This window comes from Montipora capricornis, chromosome 14 (assembly GCF_036669925.1).
Source record: "Montipora capricornis isolate CH-2021 chromosome 14, ASM3666992v2, whole genome shotgun sequence".
NCBI lineage: Eukaryota > Metazoa > Cnidaria > Anthozoa > Scleractinia > Acroporidae > Montipora > Montipora capricornis.
Genome location: NC_090896.1, coordinates 11,577,583 through 11,597,804, shown reverse-complemented (window position 1 = coordinate 11,597,804; position 20,222 = coordinate 11,577,583). Strand labels below are relative to the sequence as shown.

The following is a 20,222-nucleotide window of genomic DNA, read 5'->3' as shown; positions in this document are numbered from 1 at the left end:
GATTACAGATTGCCATTAGTGCATTACAATCAGATCCATTGTGTGTCCATGGATGTGAGCAGCCCCCCTTCACATGCTGCTGAAGACCAAAAGATTCAAATAAATCATCCAGCTTACTTGCATCCCTGTCACCAGCGACGTCCACATGGATATTGGAATATCCCATGATGACCAGTTTTTCAGGGGCCAATACGATGGACTCCATGTAGTCAGACAACTCAGCAAAGAAAGCATTTGTGGACAGAGGGTACCCAGCACTGTATGACACGCGGTAAATAATTACCGCACGGAGTCTATACACGTATGAGCCAGATCTTACGAGCTATTCAGAAAACTCAAATGAAGACTTCTCACCAGCAAAGAACTTAGACACACACAGGGTGTACGGTGCCCCTAAATAGCAAACAGGTGCCGCCACCTGTTTATCCTCTCGAATAAGGACGATAAGCCGGAGGTCCCGTCTCACAACCCTTCAATGTTCATAATCCTGTGGGACGTAAAAGAACCCGAACACTTGTCGCAAAGAGTAGGGCATGTAGTTCCCGGTGTTGTGGTCTGTTTTCTATGGTGTATCATGGTTGGGAGGGTAAATGCTTGGAGATATTAGCTACACCAAGCTACTCTAAAAATCCAAGAGTAAATAAAGATATATGATATATGATATGATATGACCAGTACTCCGACTTACACGTGAAAAAAGCGATTGACTATCATGTCAAAATTGACACCGGCCTAGGAAACCGAGGGGCATAAAGGGAGAAGGATGGCGAACAAACGAGAAAAGACTGGCAAAAGGGTGGACTGTGAAAGGAAGAAGGAAGAAGGGTAGAAAGGGGAGGGTGCTTCATCTTTAACCCGCACTTTAAATCCACTTTTCTTTCATTCACTAGAAAGTACCTTGTGACCAATGCTTTAACCAGCTCCACGTGCCTGCTATTGTGCATTGCTCAATCAAAACACCGACACGTGCTTTTCATTGGGTATTTTGCTACACAGTACAAGACTAAAATCTAACATGATTTATGACTCGGTGCCCTTACGGCGAAAGTAAGAATTGTTTCATGTGTCCAAAGTGATGTGAAGTTTTCGTTGTAGGGTTGTAAGCAGTGTTACAGTTGATTTCACATTACTTTACCACGCCACATTGCGAAGTTCGTTGGGAAATTGGATACTAGGTAAGGAAGTAGCCAATTAAGCGTCGAATTAGACAACCAAATTGTGAACTTCACAGCTTCTACCAGATCGAAATTCGCAAATCCGTTGCCGTCTGAGGTTCGTTGCTTTCACTTTTTCCACTTTATATATGTAATTATGAGAAACTGTTATATTTGGATCTGACGAAACCAAACACCAAGAGCTTTAACCTTTCCTTTAGCCCATTTAAGATCACTGTATACATTCTTGCCGATCCATAGGGCGTCTGTTTTGCCACAGTTGAGTCGGAGACCTGATACCTCCCCGAAAAGATCTGGCAGTCTTAAAGACTCTTCAAAGTATTCCATCGAACCGTACGTACAAGATACATCGTTTAAATTAGTAGTTGCAACCTTATTTAACGCCGGAAATGATGTAACCAACAACCTTTTTCTACACTTCCCACTGGTGTAAGAGGGTATAGTACTTACACACCAAAAAGAAATTTACAGTCGTAAGCCAGATAACCTAAAATGGGAGATAACTAATACTTGATACAAGGACCCCTCTTTCTGATGAAACCGTCCATTCTTTTTGATATAGAGTTTATCAACCTATGTACGATTACTACTGGCATAGTAGAAAAGGTATTTATTATACGAGCTTTAAACTCTTCAAACGTCAAAGTTTCACTTCCCTTTTTCCGATCCCCGGCTTGTTTTTGAAGGAGCCTATTAAGTCTGTGCTTTGGGGTGGAAGTTTGATCACGGTGTTAATTACAGGCTCAATTGCCGCTTTTACTAATGCAAAATTTTGACAAGAGTTTCCATCCTGCATCCAGAGGCGGCTAACATCTTTTCCAGCCAACTGAAACAGTCAATCAAAGTGTTCATCAACGAATGTATCTCGCTGAATTTAGGTAACGTGAAACTGTCATCGTTAAAACCTCACTTCGTTTAATTCCGGCCTCTTCCATTTATCTTTTAAAGTTAAAGGTTTTTATCTTAAAAACCCTAAACCAGTGAAGGAGGTGCCTTCTTTGTCTTTCACTTAGCTTGAACTTGCACCTTCTTTTCGAGAAACTTCTCAAACACGACGCAGCTTAAGTGAAGAGCTTTTGTCCGTGTCACATCATCAATACAGTGTTTAAATGCCATTATGCTGGTGCAGGCTTTCTTCTCGTTTGTCTTACCGACAAATAAACTCTTTCTAACAATTTTAACGTATTTGCTTGAACGTATTTTAAATGCAAAAGTCCCACAAAGGCAACCTTTACAGAACACATTAATAATGTTATGTGAATTGTCATTGTCATTCAACAACCAGAGAACTTCAGTCATAAACACTTGTACGACCTAGCTAGAACAGCGCGTAAATCACTTCAAAGCTAATAATAACATACCCCTCCTCCTCCCTCCCTTCGATGTTGCTTTTCCCGGTTGATTTTTGCACTACAACCCTTAAACATAAACATTGATTGGGGGGGGGGGGGGGGAGGGGGTAAATTTCCGTTTGCGTTACAACATTTGTGACTGAGACTGTGGGCCTCAGTGAAAGTGATCGACGCAGTTACAAAGCAACTTGTGCAGTTGCAAAACAATCCAGGCTTGAACCGGACTCGAGCCCATAACTGTAAGCTATCAAACCCGGAATTTTCATGCTTCTTTCCAAATTTCTCGTGTTGATTTGTAGTGTGATAATCACTTTCACGGAGACCAAACTACACCCTAGTCTAAATACATAAAAAAAACTTGATATATTCGTTATATCATAAACAACATTGTTTTGATTGAGATAGGGGAAGGGCGCATTGTTGCCCCTGCAGGGAGTTTGCAGGGAGTTTGCAAAATCACGAGGAACCATCATTGTTATCCGCGCGTAACGTGATAGAGTTGTCCCTCCAGGGATTTCGCCAAGAAATTTTTTCCTTCGTCATGGAATCTTCATACTTTACACTCCCGAAAGTGAAGAAACAAAGACTTTTTTGCAGGAAGTAACGCATTCATGAATTGAGATTCACATTTACGAAAAACACGACAAACAACATGTCTTCCCTGTACGCACGTTAAGTAATATGTTCTATATTAAGCGCATAGTGAAATTTACTCCAAACTAAACCTTCAATTGAAATGGATTCATCATTTCTTTTTTTCAGTGATTCCATTATCATAAGCAAAATCAAAGAAAACGGTAAATACCATAAGACCAATTCCTTTCGTGGTATCATCAGTATAGCTTTAAATCATGTTTAATGGTATTTGAGAAAGAGGAAATATAACACAGGTCGAGTTGGTAAAAGCATGAATGGTTTTCGAATCAAAACCAGCAAATCTCAAAATGAAGGCAAAGTCAGCGAGTGAAATGCTCATACCATGCTCAAAAAAGCGAGATGAGGCAAAACTATATAATAAACAAATCACTTCATAGTTGGTATTCTCGTAAGATTTTTAGTCATTCGTTGTGAGGTATAAGAAGTAAGTACAGACATCACGTGCGCTCATTAAGTAATGTAGATATCAAGAAAAATAACACAGCTTCGAAACAATTATTAATCTTATGTGAAAGAGATTTTTTTTAAAAATTTATTTGGTCGCATGTGTGTGCAAGTGCACAAAGAATTTCAAAATATAAGTGAATATAAGTGTAATGCGCTTGATCTCATCTTTTTTCTTATTTTAACAATGCGGTTTAATTATGTTAGTTCTAGCGCGTATATCCATTCCTCAATGTTCGCCAATGTGAAACTCTGTGATGCAACCCGCGTTTTTTGGCGGGAACGTCTTTGATATTGGACATCCATGTTATGGTTAATTGACACCTTTCAAAACAAGGTATCTTATGACCGGTATTACCTGAACATATCGCGGGCTTAAGCTTAAAAATCATCAAACTCAGGTGTTTTTGTTTTTTAATAACCACCGACCAGGTACTGGTTTTCGATTTGATCTCAGGTTCAAGCCAGGTTAAATTATTGTAAGAATAAATAAGAGGGGTCCTCCGCCTCTAGGCTTGAATAAATCTTTATATTAGAAGTACTTACAGCTTCACTAGCTTTGTATAGTTATCAAAGACACCTCCAGGCAGTTTCTTCAGCTGGTTGTCACTCAGCCCCCAACCAACAAATCATAACCTTAAGGCTTTTATACCACTTCATAGAATAAACTTTATTATTATGAGTAACTGAACTTTACTATTATCTATCTGAAATGAATACGAGCAGTTAGCATACAATTTTCATAATATGATTTGATTTTCCGGTTTTCGCACACCATTTGCAACGAGATGCTTCCGTGAAGCATATACTGGGTTGCCTGTGGTACGTGTTACAGAAAATCAGAAGGCATTGAATTGTGTGGTATTGAAATACAGCATTCCAGTCTCCGAAGAATAACAAATAAAAGAGAAGCGAGAAACATTGGCTTCTGGGCTGACATGTTGATAATTTTCAACTTCCCTCACAACTTCTTTTTACCACAAGTGTGCCCTCTGAGCATTTGTATGCTTCGTAATACTAAAATTCACTGAAGTTATCTCATTTCGGGCGGGGTTAGTGTGAGGAGGGGAGACCAAAACAATAAACCCCTCATGAAACACAAGCATCTGACCGAAAATACTATTAACGCTAACAAATGCGAACTCAGCAAAGTACAGATTTTGTTAGCTTGCTTTATGCTAAACAAATATTGATGCAAAAGCAAATAACTATTGATACACAGTTTTTAGAAAGAGCAGAAGGAAGTTTCCAGAACGGTCGATCGAGAATAAAATATTTACGACATGAAAACAACATTAATTTTGAACCATGAATATAGAATATAAAAAGTTACGATCAGCGACAAACATTTTGGGAGATTTTTGCTACTTTCAAATAAATCGCAAAATCAAAAGTGACATGACGGAATTCAGCGGGCGCCGTGATTAAGTTACCGCGGCATGTTTACTCGCCAAACATTGAAGTATCTGTGTCAAATGATGGCAAGATACCGGGTTTTTGTAAGTTTCTTTTTCTGTCAAGTGTTATAAAGTTTGAAAATGAAATGAGCGAAGTCAAAACAAAGATCACAATCGCCCAACTCTTGTTTATGCAAAGTCAAAATTTACTCTCCAAAATGCGTACGACGTTATTTATCACCAGGTAATTCCATCATTTTGGAAATAGCAGCTACTTTATTATTCATCTGCGTCACAAGTTTTCACTGATTTTGGGGCTCATTTTGTTGAAACTCAAGCACGCTTCCAACAGGCCTGTGAACCTTTCCTGCTTACAGAGCAATACTAAAAAACTTCTCCCATATCACAATTCAACCTTAAGCTCGAAAATTCAATACACAACATGATATTATAATTCACAAAGGCAGAAAATACCACAGAATCCTTTTCCAGTGAAAAATGAATTGAAACAAACAACATATTTGCTCTTAGAGGCGAAAACCTCTTCCTATTTCATTGCGTGCGTGAAGACAAGAAACTCACTCGTGTCAAATTACCATGTACTTCAGGTAAACACAGCTCACTTTGATTTCTGCTCGACGGGCGATAGATTGTTGTCGAAGTCCATTACTCGTCGCTTTCACGATTCCAGGTATTTGTTTTCACCGCCTCCCTAGTTTATCCAACTGACTTTCCATTATTGAGCTCCATAAGGGTATATTTTGTTTAAAGATCCACTAAAACGCCATTCGCGTTACATGACTTTCGACGCCATTGCAGGTTAAGTTTATCATTCTACTGTGTCCACCAGAGAAGTCTACGCATTTCCACTACCCTCTCTATCCTAAGGAAATACGAGGAGAAGGCTCTATGCACAAAGACACCACTTAGCAGGGGAGTGACAGGCAAGACTTTTACCGACACGGAAAATAAAAAATATAATAACTAGACCCTCCGTGAGGGTACACTGGGTTGCCTGTGGTACGTGCAGCGTTCCACGCAATTTTTTTCAAGTTGGAGGGGGGGGGGGGGGGGGTGACCCAGAAGTCATACCAGAAGTCATACCAGCAGAGGCCCTTTGGCTCACAGGTCTTCACACGTTCGTACGACGAAACAGATCCTTTTGTGAGGTTAAAAACCTGGCGACCGGCCTATTAATTATTCATTTGTCAGAAAGAAGAAATTCCTGTCCTCTTTAAAAAAATTGACACGCATTGCTTACGTGTGGTAGTGAAGTAACACAGCGATTTATTTCATAATGTCAACTGAACTGTGTGTTGTCTTCCAGGAGCTTCAAGTTGTCCTTGCGTAATATGTAGCTCTAACAGTGCACGATATTGTTTTGGTATTGTGTATCATTGTAGTGAAATGGTAGAAGTCTTGGGTAAATAGCCTGAGAAGACATGTGGTTACTAGCAAAGTACTGAGCCCAGAAAGATTGAAGAAAATAAATGGGAAGTGAAAAACATTGTCTTCTGGGATGACATGTTGACCGTTGTCTTTGCGTAATATGTAGGTCTAACAGTACACGATATTGTTTTGGTATTGTCTATCATTGTAGCGCCATGGTATAAGTCTTAGATAAATAGCCCCTTGAGAAGACATGTGGTTACTAGCAAAGTACTGAACCCAGAGAGACTGAAGAAAATAAAAGGGAATCGAGAAACATTGGCTTCTGGGCTGACATGTTGATCATGCAACTTCTTTCCACCACAAGTGTAAGCGTGCACTGACAGCATCTGACAGCATCTGAAAGCTTTGTAAACAACAGTTGAAAGCTGAAGTTATTCCTAGGAATTCGGCGGGGTTAGTATCTGGATGGGCGACCTAAGAAATATACCACTCAGTAACAGAAGCATAGGACCGAAAATTCTATTTTAATGCTATCAAATGCGAACCAAGCAAGATACAGATTTTGTTAGCTTGCTTTATCCAAAACAAATATTGATGTAAAAGTAAATAAATATGGATACACAGTTTTTAAGAAGAGCAGAAGGAAGTTTCAGGACGGTCGATCGAGCATAAAATATTTTGCCATCGGTAATAAAATTTACGACATGAAAACAACATTTATTTTGAACCACGAATATAAAAAGTTACCATCAGCGAAAAACAGTTTGGGAGATTTTAGTTGTTTTGTTGTAATTGTACAAGTTTGGCTGCACCGAGTAAATCGCACATCGAATTCAGCGAGCGCAGTGATCAAGTTACCGCGTTATTTTACCGCGGCATGTTTACTCGCGAAACAGTGAAGCATCTGTGTCAAATGATGCCAAGCTACCGGGTTTTTGTTTTTGTTAGTTTTCTTTTTATTTCGATTGTTATAAATTTTGACAAGAAATGTGCGAATTCAACACAAAGATCACAATCGCGCAACTCTAAGAGGTTGACCATTGTTTCTGGAAAATCAAAAATTTACTCTCCAAGACAAGGTTATTTATCACCAGGTAATTCCATCGTTTTGGTAATAGCAGCTACTTTATTATTCATCAGCGTCACAATCTTTTGCCGATTTTGGGGGTCATTTTGTTGAAACTCAAGCACGCTTCCAACAGACCTGTTTATTTTCGTGACTAATGCGTTACCACAAAAATTCTCCCCGTATCACATTTCAACACATGTATGCAAATTTGCTAAGCTCGGAAATTACACAACATGATAAATTTACAAAAGCTAGAAATTTCACAGAAATATTTTCCAGCGAAACATTTATTGAAACAAGCAACATATTTGCTATAAGAGGCAAGAAACCCTTCCTATTTCAGTTGCGTGCGTGCAAGCGAAACAAACAATCACAAAGCATATGCAATTAAATAAATTTCTGACAGTTCACATTCAACCCTTTTCGAAAGAACCTTGACCGTAAATAATAAAGCACAAAAGAGACAACAAGCTTTCATTCAAGTAATTTTTCACTGTCACATTTCCAAATATTTTACACCTTTGCTGAGTTGAGTACAAAATACCGGTAAATGTAAATTGTCAGACAACTAAGATGCGACTTGAGTAAACACTGTGATGCATTCTTGTTGGCGTTCGATTCCTTCAATGTTAATTTGTTAAATCATAGTTAGTAACTATGGTTAAATCCATAAAAAAATTGCTATTTGATTTCCGTGTTTTATATAATACCAAGTTAGTAAAATATTAGAAACAAAGCTCACTTGATATCCAAAAGCGAAAAATGAAATTGTTGTCGAAGACCATTACTCGTCTCTTACAATCCAGATATTTATTTTTCAGCGCTGTCTTGCTCATACAATTGACGATCCATTCTTGAGCTCCATGAGGGTATATTTTGTTTAAAGATCCACTAAAACGCCATTCACGTCAATGACTTATTAGTGAAATTTCCAATTGTTATACTGGAAGACTGTGCAGAGTTGAGAACAGGTAAATACAAATCTGACAAATAGCGAGACAACTGAGATAACAGATCCACTATATGGATTCCTTATCTGTCTTTGTTGAACCCACACTGAGTTACCAGAGAACTGTTCATTTGGTTTGAGTGTTGTACAAAACACCACGCTTGGCAAAATGTTAGGAAGACTGCTCACTTTGATTACGGCTCGACGGGCGACAGATTGTTGTCGAAGTCCATCACTCGTCGCTTCTAACATTCGACCGCCTGTCCTGTCCAGTATCCAATTCGCTTGCCATTATTGAGCTTCATTAGGGTACATTTTGTTCAAAGATCCCCTAAAACGCCATTCGCGTTACATGACTTTCGACGCCATTGCCGGTTAAGTTAATCGTTCTACTGTGTCCACCAGAGAAATCTACGCATTTCCCACTACCCTCTCGATCCTAAGAAAATACGCTTAGAAGGCTCTATGCACAAAGACACCACTTAGCAGGGGATTGACAGGCAGGACTTTTACCGACACGGAAAAAAATAAAAAAAAAAAAAAGAAAACGAAAAATAAAAAAACGACGAAATTAAAGACAGATTCCGACTGGGTTGGCAACCCAGTAATAATCTACCCATTTTCCGACTGGATTGCCTACGGCAACCCAGTAACAAGCGCATCTTAAATTCAAACTTTTATAGATAGCTTCCGTCTGTATGTTGATACAAGAAACAACAAGAAACTATTTCAAAAAGAAAAGGTGCTTCTTTTCTGGAATGGTGAGGGCTGGAGAAAAGATAAAATACTGCATAACGTTTCAAATTCCGTTTTCTGTGAATCTTCTATTACGTGTGTTACATATGAACTTGGGCAGTTCTAGCTTTGAATAACTGGTTTCTCGTTAACCCAGTTTATTACTTCGTGCGAAGATTGTTTACATTACTCATTAACACAAAGAGAGATAACTTCGAATTTTTTCAACAATATATCGTTTTAATCTAACCTAAAGTCATTCAGATAGTTAAATCTTCCTATTTATGATCGGTTTTGTGTTTCTCAACACTACGATTTGCAATGCTTCAGGTTCACGTGTTCACAAGTTTGTTTTTGCATCTAATGTTTGAATTTTCAATTACAAATTCTATTTTCATTGTCCACTCTACCTCACTTTGTAAATAGTTAACCCGAAGTCAAAGAAGATACGTTTCGTTTCTGAGGAAACGAAACAAAAACGAATAGAGTGTTGCCCTCCCTAACAGTAAAGGGTATTCCTTTGAACATAATTTACCCTAAAACGAACATAAAAAAGAACAATTCCTTTCAATAAAAATAAGTGATTTGCTTATTGGTACTTGTTAAGTTAGTGTCCATTGAGATCTCTTTGCGTGTTCTAACGGCAAGATCCATTTAACTCCATGATTGTTATTTTGATTTCCTATTATTGTTTTTTTTTTCAGTAAAGTTTTCTTTTTAATTGGCTTGATTGTTTGCCTTGACAAGTTTTGCTTGGTGTTCCTGTCTGTGATTTTACAAAAGTTTGCGGCCGTTTTATTATAAAAATTGATCCCTGAAGAGACCTGAAGGCGTAAAGTAATGGTGAGAGGAACATCAACATGGGCTCAGTTTGAAAGAAATACGATGAGAAGCTAGAAAATATTACAAAGCCTATTGACAATTGCACAAAGTTCTATACCCGACCCTTTGTTCTCTAGCCCCTTTATCTCTCTGTTATAAATACAGGAGGTTAGCATACAATTCTCATCAAATCAGCGACTTCACAATTCGAATCAAAGTTTGAATTGTATTTCAATGCCCTATTGCTAAGAAATAGTCAGTGGATCATGGTTCAGCCTTTAGTCTTTTCCGGTCACATTTTACATAAATTACTCATTGGATCCCCTCGTCCATGGCTTACTATAAAAACAAAATACTTTACTAGTGGGTATATCAAGTAATGAACAAATCTTAGGCTGACAGTCGGAGTGGGCATCTTCAGCACTCTATGTAAGCATCTTCTCAAGTTGTCAGATTCGTATTCTTTGCGGTCATTTAATACCGTTGTTAAATCTGTAAATACATGTACAAGTGTAGCCTGTGAGGGCGTTTAGTAATATGCTTTATTTTAACTTATCACAAAAGCTTTTAGTTGTTTTCCAATGATATTTAAAGCAAATTTGGTCCTTACAGGTGGGCTAGCTGGGTATTCTTATCAAAAATACCGTCAGGAATATCTGTCAGCTGGTTTTTCGACAACGACCTACAAACCAAAAAACAAAGTTTTCAGCTTTAGTGACAATTCAAACTTTACCAGCTCTTTGCAAGACCCAAAGACTTCAAGGAACATCGAACGGTGGGAGCTAGTGAGACTATATTACCTTCACTGTTTTGCTTTGGTCGATTTCTTGGAATCCCAGCAACATGTCAGTAAGTTAAAAATGGCAGATCAGTGGCCCTATATACATGTTTGTCTTTGCCAGACTTTGAAGCCCTGTACTACGAAATAGTGTTCGTCATCAATGGTTCATGGCTCAGCCTTTAGTTTTTCCGTTCACATTTTACATAAATTAATTATTGGGTCCCCTCATCCATGTTCTATTAAGGGTCGAAAGCCGACTAGTATATTGAAATCGACACTGGCCGAGGAAACCATACACCAGTGGGTATATCACGTAATGAACAAATCTTAAGTTTCCAGTCGGAAGTAGGCAACTTGGGATTTTTATGTAAGCACCTTTCTGAAGTTGTCAAATTTTTTTTGTTTGTCATGTAATAACCTCGTTAAATCTAGAAATACGTGAGCAAGTGTAACCTGTGAGGGCATTCAGTAATATGGCTTGCTTTCGTTAAAGTTATTACAACAGTTTTGAGTTGTTCTCCAATGTTATGTAACAGAAGTTTGGTCCTTACAGCTCCCTCAGCTCGGTATTCTTATCAAAAATGCCGTCAGGAAGAACTTTCAGCTGGTTTTCCGACAACGACCTACAAACAAACAAAAAAAAAATTAACGGCTTTTAGTTAACCCTAACCCTAACCCAAGGACCGTCGAACAGTGGGAGCTAGTGGGACTATATTACCATCACTGTTTTGCTTTGGTCGATTTTTTGGACTCCAACCAACATGTAAACTAAATAAATGCGTTTGTAACATATTCTTAAAATTGTTCTAAAGTTCTAATGCTGCGAATTTTGCAGGGGAGCGAGTTCCATAGCTTTGGGGCGGCAATACAAAAAGCCCTGTCCTGCAATGTTCTCTTAGTTCTCTCTCGTGGCAACTCAAAGAGGAGATCATCGCTTGATCTCAAAGAATAGCGCGATGTACTCTTAATACCAATTAAATTATTTATATATTCCTGCAAAAGCCCGTGAATAGCTGTTAATGTAATTACTAGTACCTTAAATCTAATTCTAATTCGCTGGCAGCAAGCGAAGCCTGAAAAGCACAGGCGACATATGATCTAAGCGGGACACAGTTCAAATTTGTCTCGCGGCTATGTTTTGGACACGCTTTTTTTTTTTTTTTTTTTTTTTGCGGCAGGCCACATAATAAACTATTGCAAGAGTCAATTCTACTAGTAACTAGAGCATACACTAACTTCTTCGTTGATTCAGTTGATAGATAATTTCTTGTGCATCTAATGTAGTGCACTACAAATTTTATTGATTTTTGTTCTCATACTAAGTTGCTGATCAAAATAGCAGCCCAAATTCTTAGCCTGTTGAGCTGGAATAATCTGATGGTCACCCAACAACAAGAGAGCCTGCGCCTGAACCAGTGAAGGAGTTGCCTTCTTTGTCTTTCACTTAGCTTGAACTTGCACCTTCTTTTCGAGAAACTTCTCAAACACGACGCAGCTCAAGTGAAGAGCTTTTGTCCGTGTCACATCATCAATACAGTGTTTAAATGCCATTATGCTGGTGCAGGCTTTCTTCTCGTTTGTCTTACCAACAAATAAACTCTTTCTAACAATTTTAACGTATTTGCTTGAACGTATTTTAAATGCAAAAGTCCCACAAAGGCAACCTTTACAGAACACATTAATAATGTTATGTGAATTGTCATTGTCATTCAACAACCAGAGAACTTCAGTCATAAACACTTGTACGACCTAGCTAGAACAGCGCGTAAATCACTTCAAAGCTAATAATAACATACCCCTCCTCCTCCCTCCCTTCGATGTTGCTTTTCCCGGTTGATTTTTGCACTACAACCCTTAAACATAAACATTGATTGGGGGGGGGAGGGGGTAAATTTCCGTTTGCGTTACAACATTTGTGACTGAGACTGTGGGCCTCAGTGAAAGTGATCGACGCAGTTACAAAGCAACTTGTGCAGTTGCAAAACAATCCAGGCTTGAACCGGACTCGAGCCCATAACTGTAAGCTATCAAACCCGGAATTTTCATGCTTCTTTCCAAATTTCTCGTGTTGATTTGTAGTGTGATAATCACTTTCACGGAGACCAAACTACATCCTAGTCTAAATACATAAAAAAAACTTGATATATTCGTTATATCATAAACAACATTGTTTTGATTGAGATAGGGGAAGGGCGCATTGTTGCCCCTGCAGGGAGTTTGCAGGGAGTTTGCAAAATCACGAGGAACCATCATTGTTATCCGCGCGTAACGTGATAGAGTTGTCCCTCCAGGGATTTCGCCAAGAAATTTTTTCCTTCGTCATGGAATCTTCATACTTTACACTCCCGAAAGTGAAGAAACAAAGACTTTTTTGCAGGAAGTAACGCATTCATGAATTGAGATTCACATTTACGAAAAACACGACAAACAACATGTCTTCCCTGTACGCACGTTAAGTAATATGTTCTATATTAAGCGCATAGTGAAATTTACTCCAAACTAAACCTTCAATTGAAATGGATTCATCATTTCTTTTTTTCAGTGATTCCATTATCATAAGCAAAATCAAAGAAAACAGTAAATACCATAAGACCAATTCCTTTCGTGGTATCATCAGTATAGCTTTAAATCATGTTTAATGGTATTTGAGAAAGAGGAAATATAACACAGGTCGAGTTGGTAAAAGCATGAATGGTTTTCGAATCAAAACCAGCAAATCTCAAAATGAAGGCAAAGTCAGCGAGTGAAATGCTCATACCATGCTCAAAAAAGCGAGATGAGGCAAAACTATATAATAAACAAATCACTTCATAGTTGGTATTCTCGTAAGATTTTTAGTCATTCGTTGTGAGGTATAAGAAGTAAGTACAGACATCACGTGCGCTCATTAAGTAATGTAGATATCAAGAAAAATAACACAGCTTCGAAACAATTATTAATCTTATGTGAAAGAGACTTTTTTTAAAAAAATTATTTGGTCGCATGTGTGTGCAAGTGCACAAAGAATTTCAAAATATAAGTGAATATAAGTGTAATGCGCTTGATCTCATCTTTTTTCTTATTTTAACAATGCGGTTTAATTATGTTAGTTCTAGCGCGTATATCCATTCCTCAATGTACGCCAATGTGAAACTTTGTGGTGCAACCCGCGTTTTTTGGCGGGAACATCTTTGATATTGGACATCCATGTTATGGTTAATTGACACCTTTCAAAACAAGGTATCTTATAACCGGTATTACCTGAACATATCGCAGGCTTAAGTTTAAAAATCATCAAACTCAGGTGTTTTTGTTTTTAATAACCACCGACCAGGTACTGGTTTTCGAGTTGATCTCAGGTTCAAGCAAGGTTAAATTATTGTAAGAATAAATAAGAGGGGTCCTCCGCCTCTAGGCTTGAATAAATCTTTATATTAGAAGTACTTACAGCTTCACTAGCTTTGTATAGTTATCAAAGACACCTCCAGGCAGTTTCTTCAGCTGGTTGTCACTCAGCTCCCTACCAACAAATCATAACCTTAAGGCTTTTATACCACTTCATAGAATAAACTTTATTATTATGAGTAACTGAACTTTACTATTATCTATCTGAAATGAATACGAGCAGTTAGCATACAAGTTTCATAATATGATTTGATTTTCCGGTTTTCGCTCACCATTTGCAACAAGCGCATCTTAAATTCAAACTTTTATAGATAGCCTCCGTCTGTATGTTGATACAAGAAACAACAAGAAACTATTTCAAAAAGAAAAGGTGCTTCTTTTCTGGAATGGTGAGGGCTGGAGAAAAGATAAAATACTGCATAACGTTTCAAATTCCGTTTTCTGTGAATCTTCTATTACGTGTGTTACATATGAACTTGGGCAGTTCTAGCTTTGCAATAACTGGTTTCTCGCTAACCCAGTTTATTACTTCGTGCGAAGATTGTTTACATTACTCATTAACACAAAGAGATATGACTTCGAATTTTTTCAACAATATATCGTTTTAATCTAACCTAAAGTCATTCAGATAGTTAAATCTTCCTATTTATGATCAGTTTTGTGTTTCTCAACACTACGATTTGCAATGCTTCAGGTTCACGTGTTCACAAGTTTGTTTTTGCATCTAATGTTTGGATTTTCAATTACAAATTCTATTTTCATTGTCCACTCTACCTCACTTTGTAAATAGCTAACCCCTAAGTCAAAGAAGATACGTTTCGTTTCTGAGGAAACGAAACAAAAACGAATAGAGTGTTGCTCTACCTAACAGTAAAGGGTATTCCTTTGAACATAATTTACCCTAAAACGAACAAAAAAAAAGAACAATTCCTTTCAATAAAAATAAGTGATTTGCGTATTGGTACTTGTTAAGTTAGTGTCCATTGAGATCTCTTCGCGTGTTCTAACGGCAAGATCCATTTAACTCCATGATTGTTATTTTGATTTCCTATTATTGTTTTTTTTTTTTTTCAGTTAAGTTTTCTTTTTCCTTGGCTTGATTGTTTGCCTTGACAAGTTTTGCTTGGTGTTCCTGTCTGTGATTTTACAAAAGTTTGCGGCCGTTTTATTATAAAAATTGATCCCTGAAGAGACCTGAAGGCGTAAAGTAATGGTGAGAGGAACATCAACATGGGCTCAGTTTGAAAGAAATACGATGAGAAGCTAGAAAATATTACAAAGCCTATTGACAATTGCACAAAGTTCTATACCCGACCCTTTGTTCTCTAGTCCCTTTATCTCTCTGTTATAAATACAGGAGGTTAGCATACAATTCTCATCAAATCAGCGACTTCACAATTCGAATCAAAGTTTGAATTGTATTTCAATGCCCTATTGCTAAGAAATAGTCAGTGGATCATGGTTCAGCCTTTAGTCTTTTCCGGTCACATTTTACATAAATTACTCATTGGATCCCCTCGTCCATGGCTTACTATAAAAACAAAATACTTTACTAGTGGGTATATCAAGTAATGAACAAATCTTAGGCTGACAGTCGGAGTGGGCATCTTCAGCACTCTATGTAAGCATCTTCTCAAGTTGTCAGATTCGTATTCTTTGCGGTCATTTAATACCGTTGTTAAATCTGTAAATACATGTACAAGTGTAGCCTGTGAGGGCGTTTAGTAATATGCTTTATTTTAACGTATCACAAAAGCTTTTAGTTGTTTTCCAATGATATTTAAAGCAAATTTGGTCCTTACAGGTGGGCTAGCTGGGTATTCTTATCAAAAATGCCGTCAGGAATATCTGTCAGCTGGTTTTTCGACAACGACCTACAAACCAAAAAACAAAGTTTACAGCTTTAGTGACAATTCAAACTTTACCAGCTCTTTGCAAGACCCAAAGACTTCAAGGAACATCGAACGGTGGGAGCTAGTGAGACTATATTACCTTCACTGTTTTGCTTTGGTCGATTTCTTGGGCTCCCAGCAACATGTCAGTAAGTTAAAAATGGCAGATCAGTGGCCCTATATACATGTTTGTCTTTGCCAGACTTTGAAGCCCTGTACTACGAAATAGTGTTCGTCATCAATGGTTCATGGCTCAGCCTTTAGTTTTTCCGTTCACATTTTACATAAATTAATTATTGGGTCCCCTCATCCATGTTCTATTAAGGGTCGAAAGCCGACTAGTATATTGAAATCGACACTGGCCGAGGAAACCATACACCAGTGGGTATATCACGTAATGAACAAATCTTAAGTTTCCAGTCGGAAGTAGGCAACTTGGGATTTTTATGTAAGCACCTTTCTGAAGTTGTCAAATTTTTTTTGTTTGTCATGTAATAACCTCGTTAAATCTAGAAATACGTGAGCAAGTGTAACCTGTGAGGGCATTCAGTAATATGGCTTGCTTTCGTTAAAGTTATTACAACAGTTTTGAGTTGTTCTCCAATGTTATGTAACAGAAGTTTGGTCCTTACAGCTCCCTCAGCTCGGTATTCTTATCAAAAATGCCGTCAGGAAGAACTTTCAGCTGGTTTTCCGACAACGACCTACAAACAAACAAAAAAAAAATTAACGGCTTTTAGTTAACCCTAACCCTAACCCAAGGACCGTCGAACAGTGGGAGCTAGTGGGACTATATTACCATCACTGTTTTGCTTTGGTCGATTTTTTGGACTCCAACCAACATGTAAACTAAATAAATGCGTTTGTAACATATTCTTAAAATTGTTCTAAAGTTCTAATGCTGCGAATTTTGCAGGGGAGCGAGTTCCATAGCTTTGGGGCGGCAATACAAAAAGCCCTGTCCTGCAATGTTCTCTTAGTTCTCTCTCGTGGCAACTCAAAGAGGAGATCATCGCTTGATCTCAAAGAATAGCGCGATGTACTCTTAATACCAATTAAATTATTTATATATTCCTGCAAAAGCCCGTGAATAGCTGTTAATGTAATTACTAGTACCTTAAATCTAATTCTAATTCGCTGGCAGCAAGCGAAGCCTGAAAAGCACAGGCGACATATGATCTAAGCGGGACACAGTTCAAATTTGTCTCGCGGCTATGTTTTGGACACGCTTTTTTTTTTTTTTTTTTTTTTGCGGCAGGCCACATAATAAACTATTGCAAGAGTCAATTCTACTAGTAACTAGAGCATACACTAACTTCTTCGTTGATTCAGTTGATAGATAATTTCTTGTGCATCTAATGTAGTGCACTACAAATTTTATTGATTTTTGTTCTCATACTAAGTTGCTGATCAAAATAGCAGCCCAAATTCTTAGCCTGTTGAGCTGGAATAATCTGATGGTCACCCAACAACAAGAGAGCCTGCGCCTGAACCAGTGAAGGAGTTGCCTTCTTTGTCTTTCACTTAGCTTGAACTTGCACCTTCTTTTCGAGAAACTTCTCAAACACGACGCAGCTCAAGTGAAGAGCTTTTGTCCGTGTCACATCATCAATACAGTGTTTAAATGCCATTATGCTGGTGCAGGCTTTCTTCTCGTTTGTCTTACCAACAAATAAACTCTTTCTAACAATTTTAACGTATTTGCTTGAACGTATTTTAAATGCAAAAGTCTTACAAAGGCAACCTTTACAGAACACATTAATAATGTTATGTGAATTGTCATTGTCATTCAACAACCAGAGAACTTCAGTCATAAACACTTGTACGACCTAGCTAGAACAGCGCGTAAATCACTTCAAAGCTAATAATAACGTACCCCTCCTCCTCCCTCCCTTCGATGTTGCTTTTCCCGGTTGATTTTTGCACTACAACCCTTAAACATAAACATTGATTGGGGGGGGGGGAGGGGGTAAATTTCCGTTTGCGTTACAACATTTGTGACTGAGACTGTGGGCCTCAGTAAAAGTGATCGACGCAGTTACAAAGCAACTTGTGCAGTTGCAAAACAATCCAGGCTTGAACCGGACTCGAGCCCATAACTGTAAGCTATCAAACCCGGAATTTTCATGCTTCTTTCCAAATTTCTCGTGTTGATTTGTAGTGTGATAATCACTTTCACGGAGACCAAACTACACCCTAGTCTAAATACATAAAAAAAACTTGATATATTCGTTATATCATAAACAACATTGTTTTGATTGAGATAGGGGAAGGGTGCATTGTTGCCCCTGCAGGGAGTTTGCAGGGAGTTTGCAAAATCACGAGGAACCATCATTGTTATCCGCGCGTAACGTGATAGAGTTGTCCCTCCAGGGATTTCGCCAAGAAATTTTTTCCTTCGTCATGGAATCTTCATACTTTACACTCCCGAAAGTGAAGAAACAAAGACTTTTTTGCAGGAAGTAACGCATTCATGAATTGAGATTCACATTTACGAAAAACACGACAAACAACATGTCTTCCCTGTACGCACGTTAAGTAATATGTTCTATATTAAGCGCATAGTGAAATTTACTCCAAACTAAACCTTCAATTGTAATGGATTCATCATTTCTTTTTTTCAGTGATTCCATTATCATAAGCAAAATCAAAGAAAACAGTAAATACCGTAAGACCAATTCCTTTCGTGGTATCATCAGTATAGCTTTAAATCATGTTTAATGGTATTTGAGAAAGAGGAAATATAACACAGGTCGAGTTGGTAAAAGCATGAATGGTTTTCGAATCAAAACCAGCAAATCTCAAAATGAAGGCAAAGTCAGCGAGTGAAATGCTCATACCATGCTCAAAAAAGCGAGATGAGGCAAAACTATATAATAAACAAATCACTTCATAGTTGGTATTCTCGTAAGATTTTTAGTCATTCGTTGTGAGGTATAAGAAGTAAGTACAGACATCACGTGCGCTCATTAAGTAATGTAGATATCAAGAAAAATAACACAGCTTCGAAACAATTATTAATCTTATGTGAAAGAGATTTTTTTTAAAAATTTATTTGGTCGCATGTGTGTGCAAGTGCACAAAGAATTTCAAAATATAAGTGAATATAAGTGTAATGCGCTTGATCTCATCTTTTTTCTTATTTTAACAATGCGGTTTAATTATGTTAGTTCTAGCGCGTATATCCATTCCTCAATGTACGCCAATGTGAAACTTTGTGGTGCAACCCGCGTTTTTTGGCGGGAACATCTTTGATATTGGACATCCATGTTATGGTTAATTGACACCTTTCAAAACAAGGTATCTTATAACCGGTATTACCTGAACATATCGCAGGCTTAAGTTTAAAAATCATCAAACTCAGGTGTTTTTGTTTTTAATAACCACCGACCAGGTACTGGTTTTCGAGTTGATCTCAGGTTCAAGCAAGGTTAAATTATTGTAAGAATAAATAAGAGGGGTCCTCCGCCTCTAGGCTTGAATAAATCTTTATATTAGAAGTACTTACAGCTTCACTAGCTTTGTATAGTTATCAAAGACACCTCCAGGCAGTTTCTTCAGCTGGTTGTCACTCAGCTCCCTACCAACAAATCATAACCTTAAGGCTTTCATACCACTTCATAGAATAAACTTTATTATTATGAGTAAGTGAACTTTACTATTATCTATCTGAAATGAATACGAGCAGTTAGCATACAAGTTTCATAATATGATTTGATTTTCCGGTTTTCGCTCACCATTTGCAACAAGCGCATCTTAAATTCAAATTTTTATAGATTCCAGGTATTTGTTTTCACCGCCTGCCTAGTTTATCCAACTGACTTTCCATTATTGAGCTCCATAAGGGTATATTTTGTTTAAAGATCCACTAAAACGCCATTCGCGTTACATGACTTTCGACGCCATTGCAGGTTAAGTTTATCATTCTACGGTGTCCACCAGAGAAGTCTACGCATTTCCACTACCCTCTCTATCCTAAGAAAATACGAGCAGAAGGCTCTATGCACAAAGACACCACTTAGCAGGGGAGTGACAGGCAAAACTTTTACCGACACGGAAAATAAAAAAAATAATAATAATCTACCCATTTTCCGACTGGATTGCTTACGGCAACCCAGTAACAAGCGCATCTTAAATTCAAACTTTTATAGATAGCTTCCGTCTGTATGTTCA

At 37.9% G+C, this 20,222-nt stretch overlaps 1 protein-coding gene across 1 annotated transcript in view; it reads right to left on the bottom strand.

The window, feature by feature from the left end:
* Positions 1–20,222, bottom strand: part of LOC138031377 (leucine-rich repeat-containing protein 15-like) — a 112,228-nt gene that overhangs the window by 4,796 nt on the left and 87,210 nt on the right. Inside the window, exons 12-17 of the mRNA XM_068879081.1 lie at positions 19,558–19,629; positions 16,682–16,753; positions 15,960–16,031; positions 14,201–14,272; positions 11,325–11,396; positions 10,603–10,674 (exon numbers count right to left, since the gene is read on the bottom strand). Of these exons, the coding sequence (XP_068735182.1) occupies positions 10,603–10,674; positions 11,325–11,396; positions 14,201–14,272; positions 15,960–16,031; positions 16,682–16,753; positions 19,558–19,629 (432 nt within the window). The remainder of the gene's footprint in view (positions 1–10,602; positions 10,675–11,324; positions 11,397–14,200; positions 14,273–15,959; positions 16,032–16,681; positions 16,754–19,557; positions 19,630–20,222) is intronic.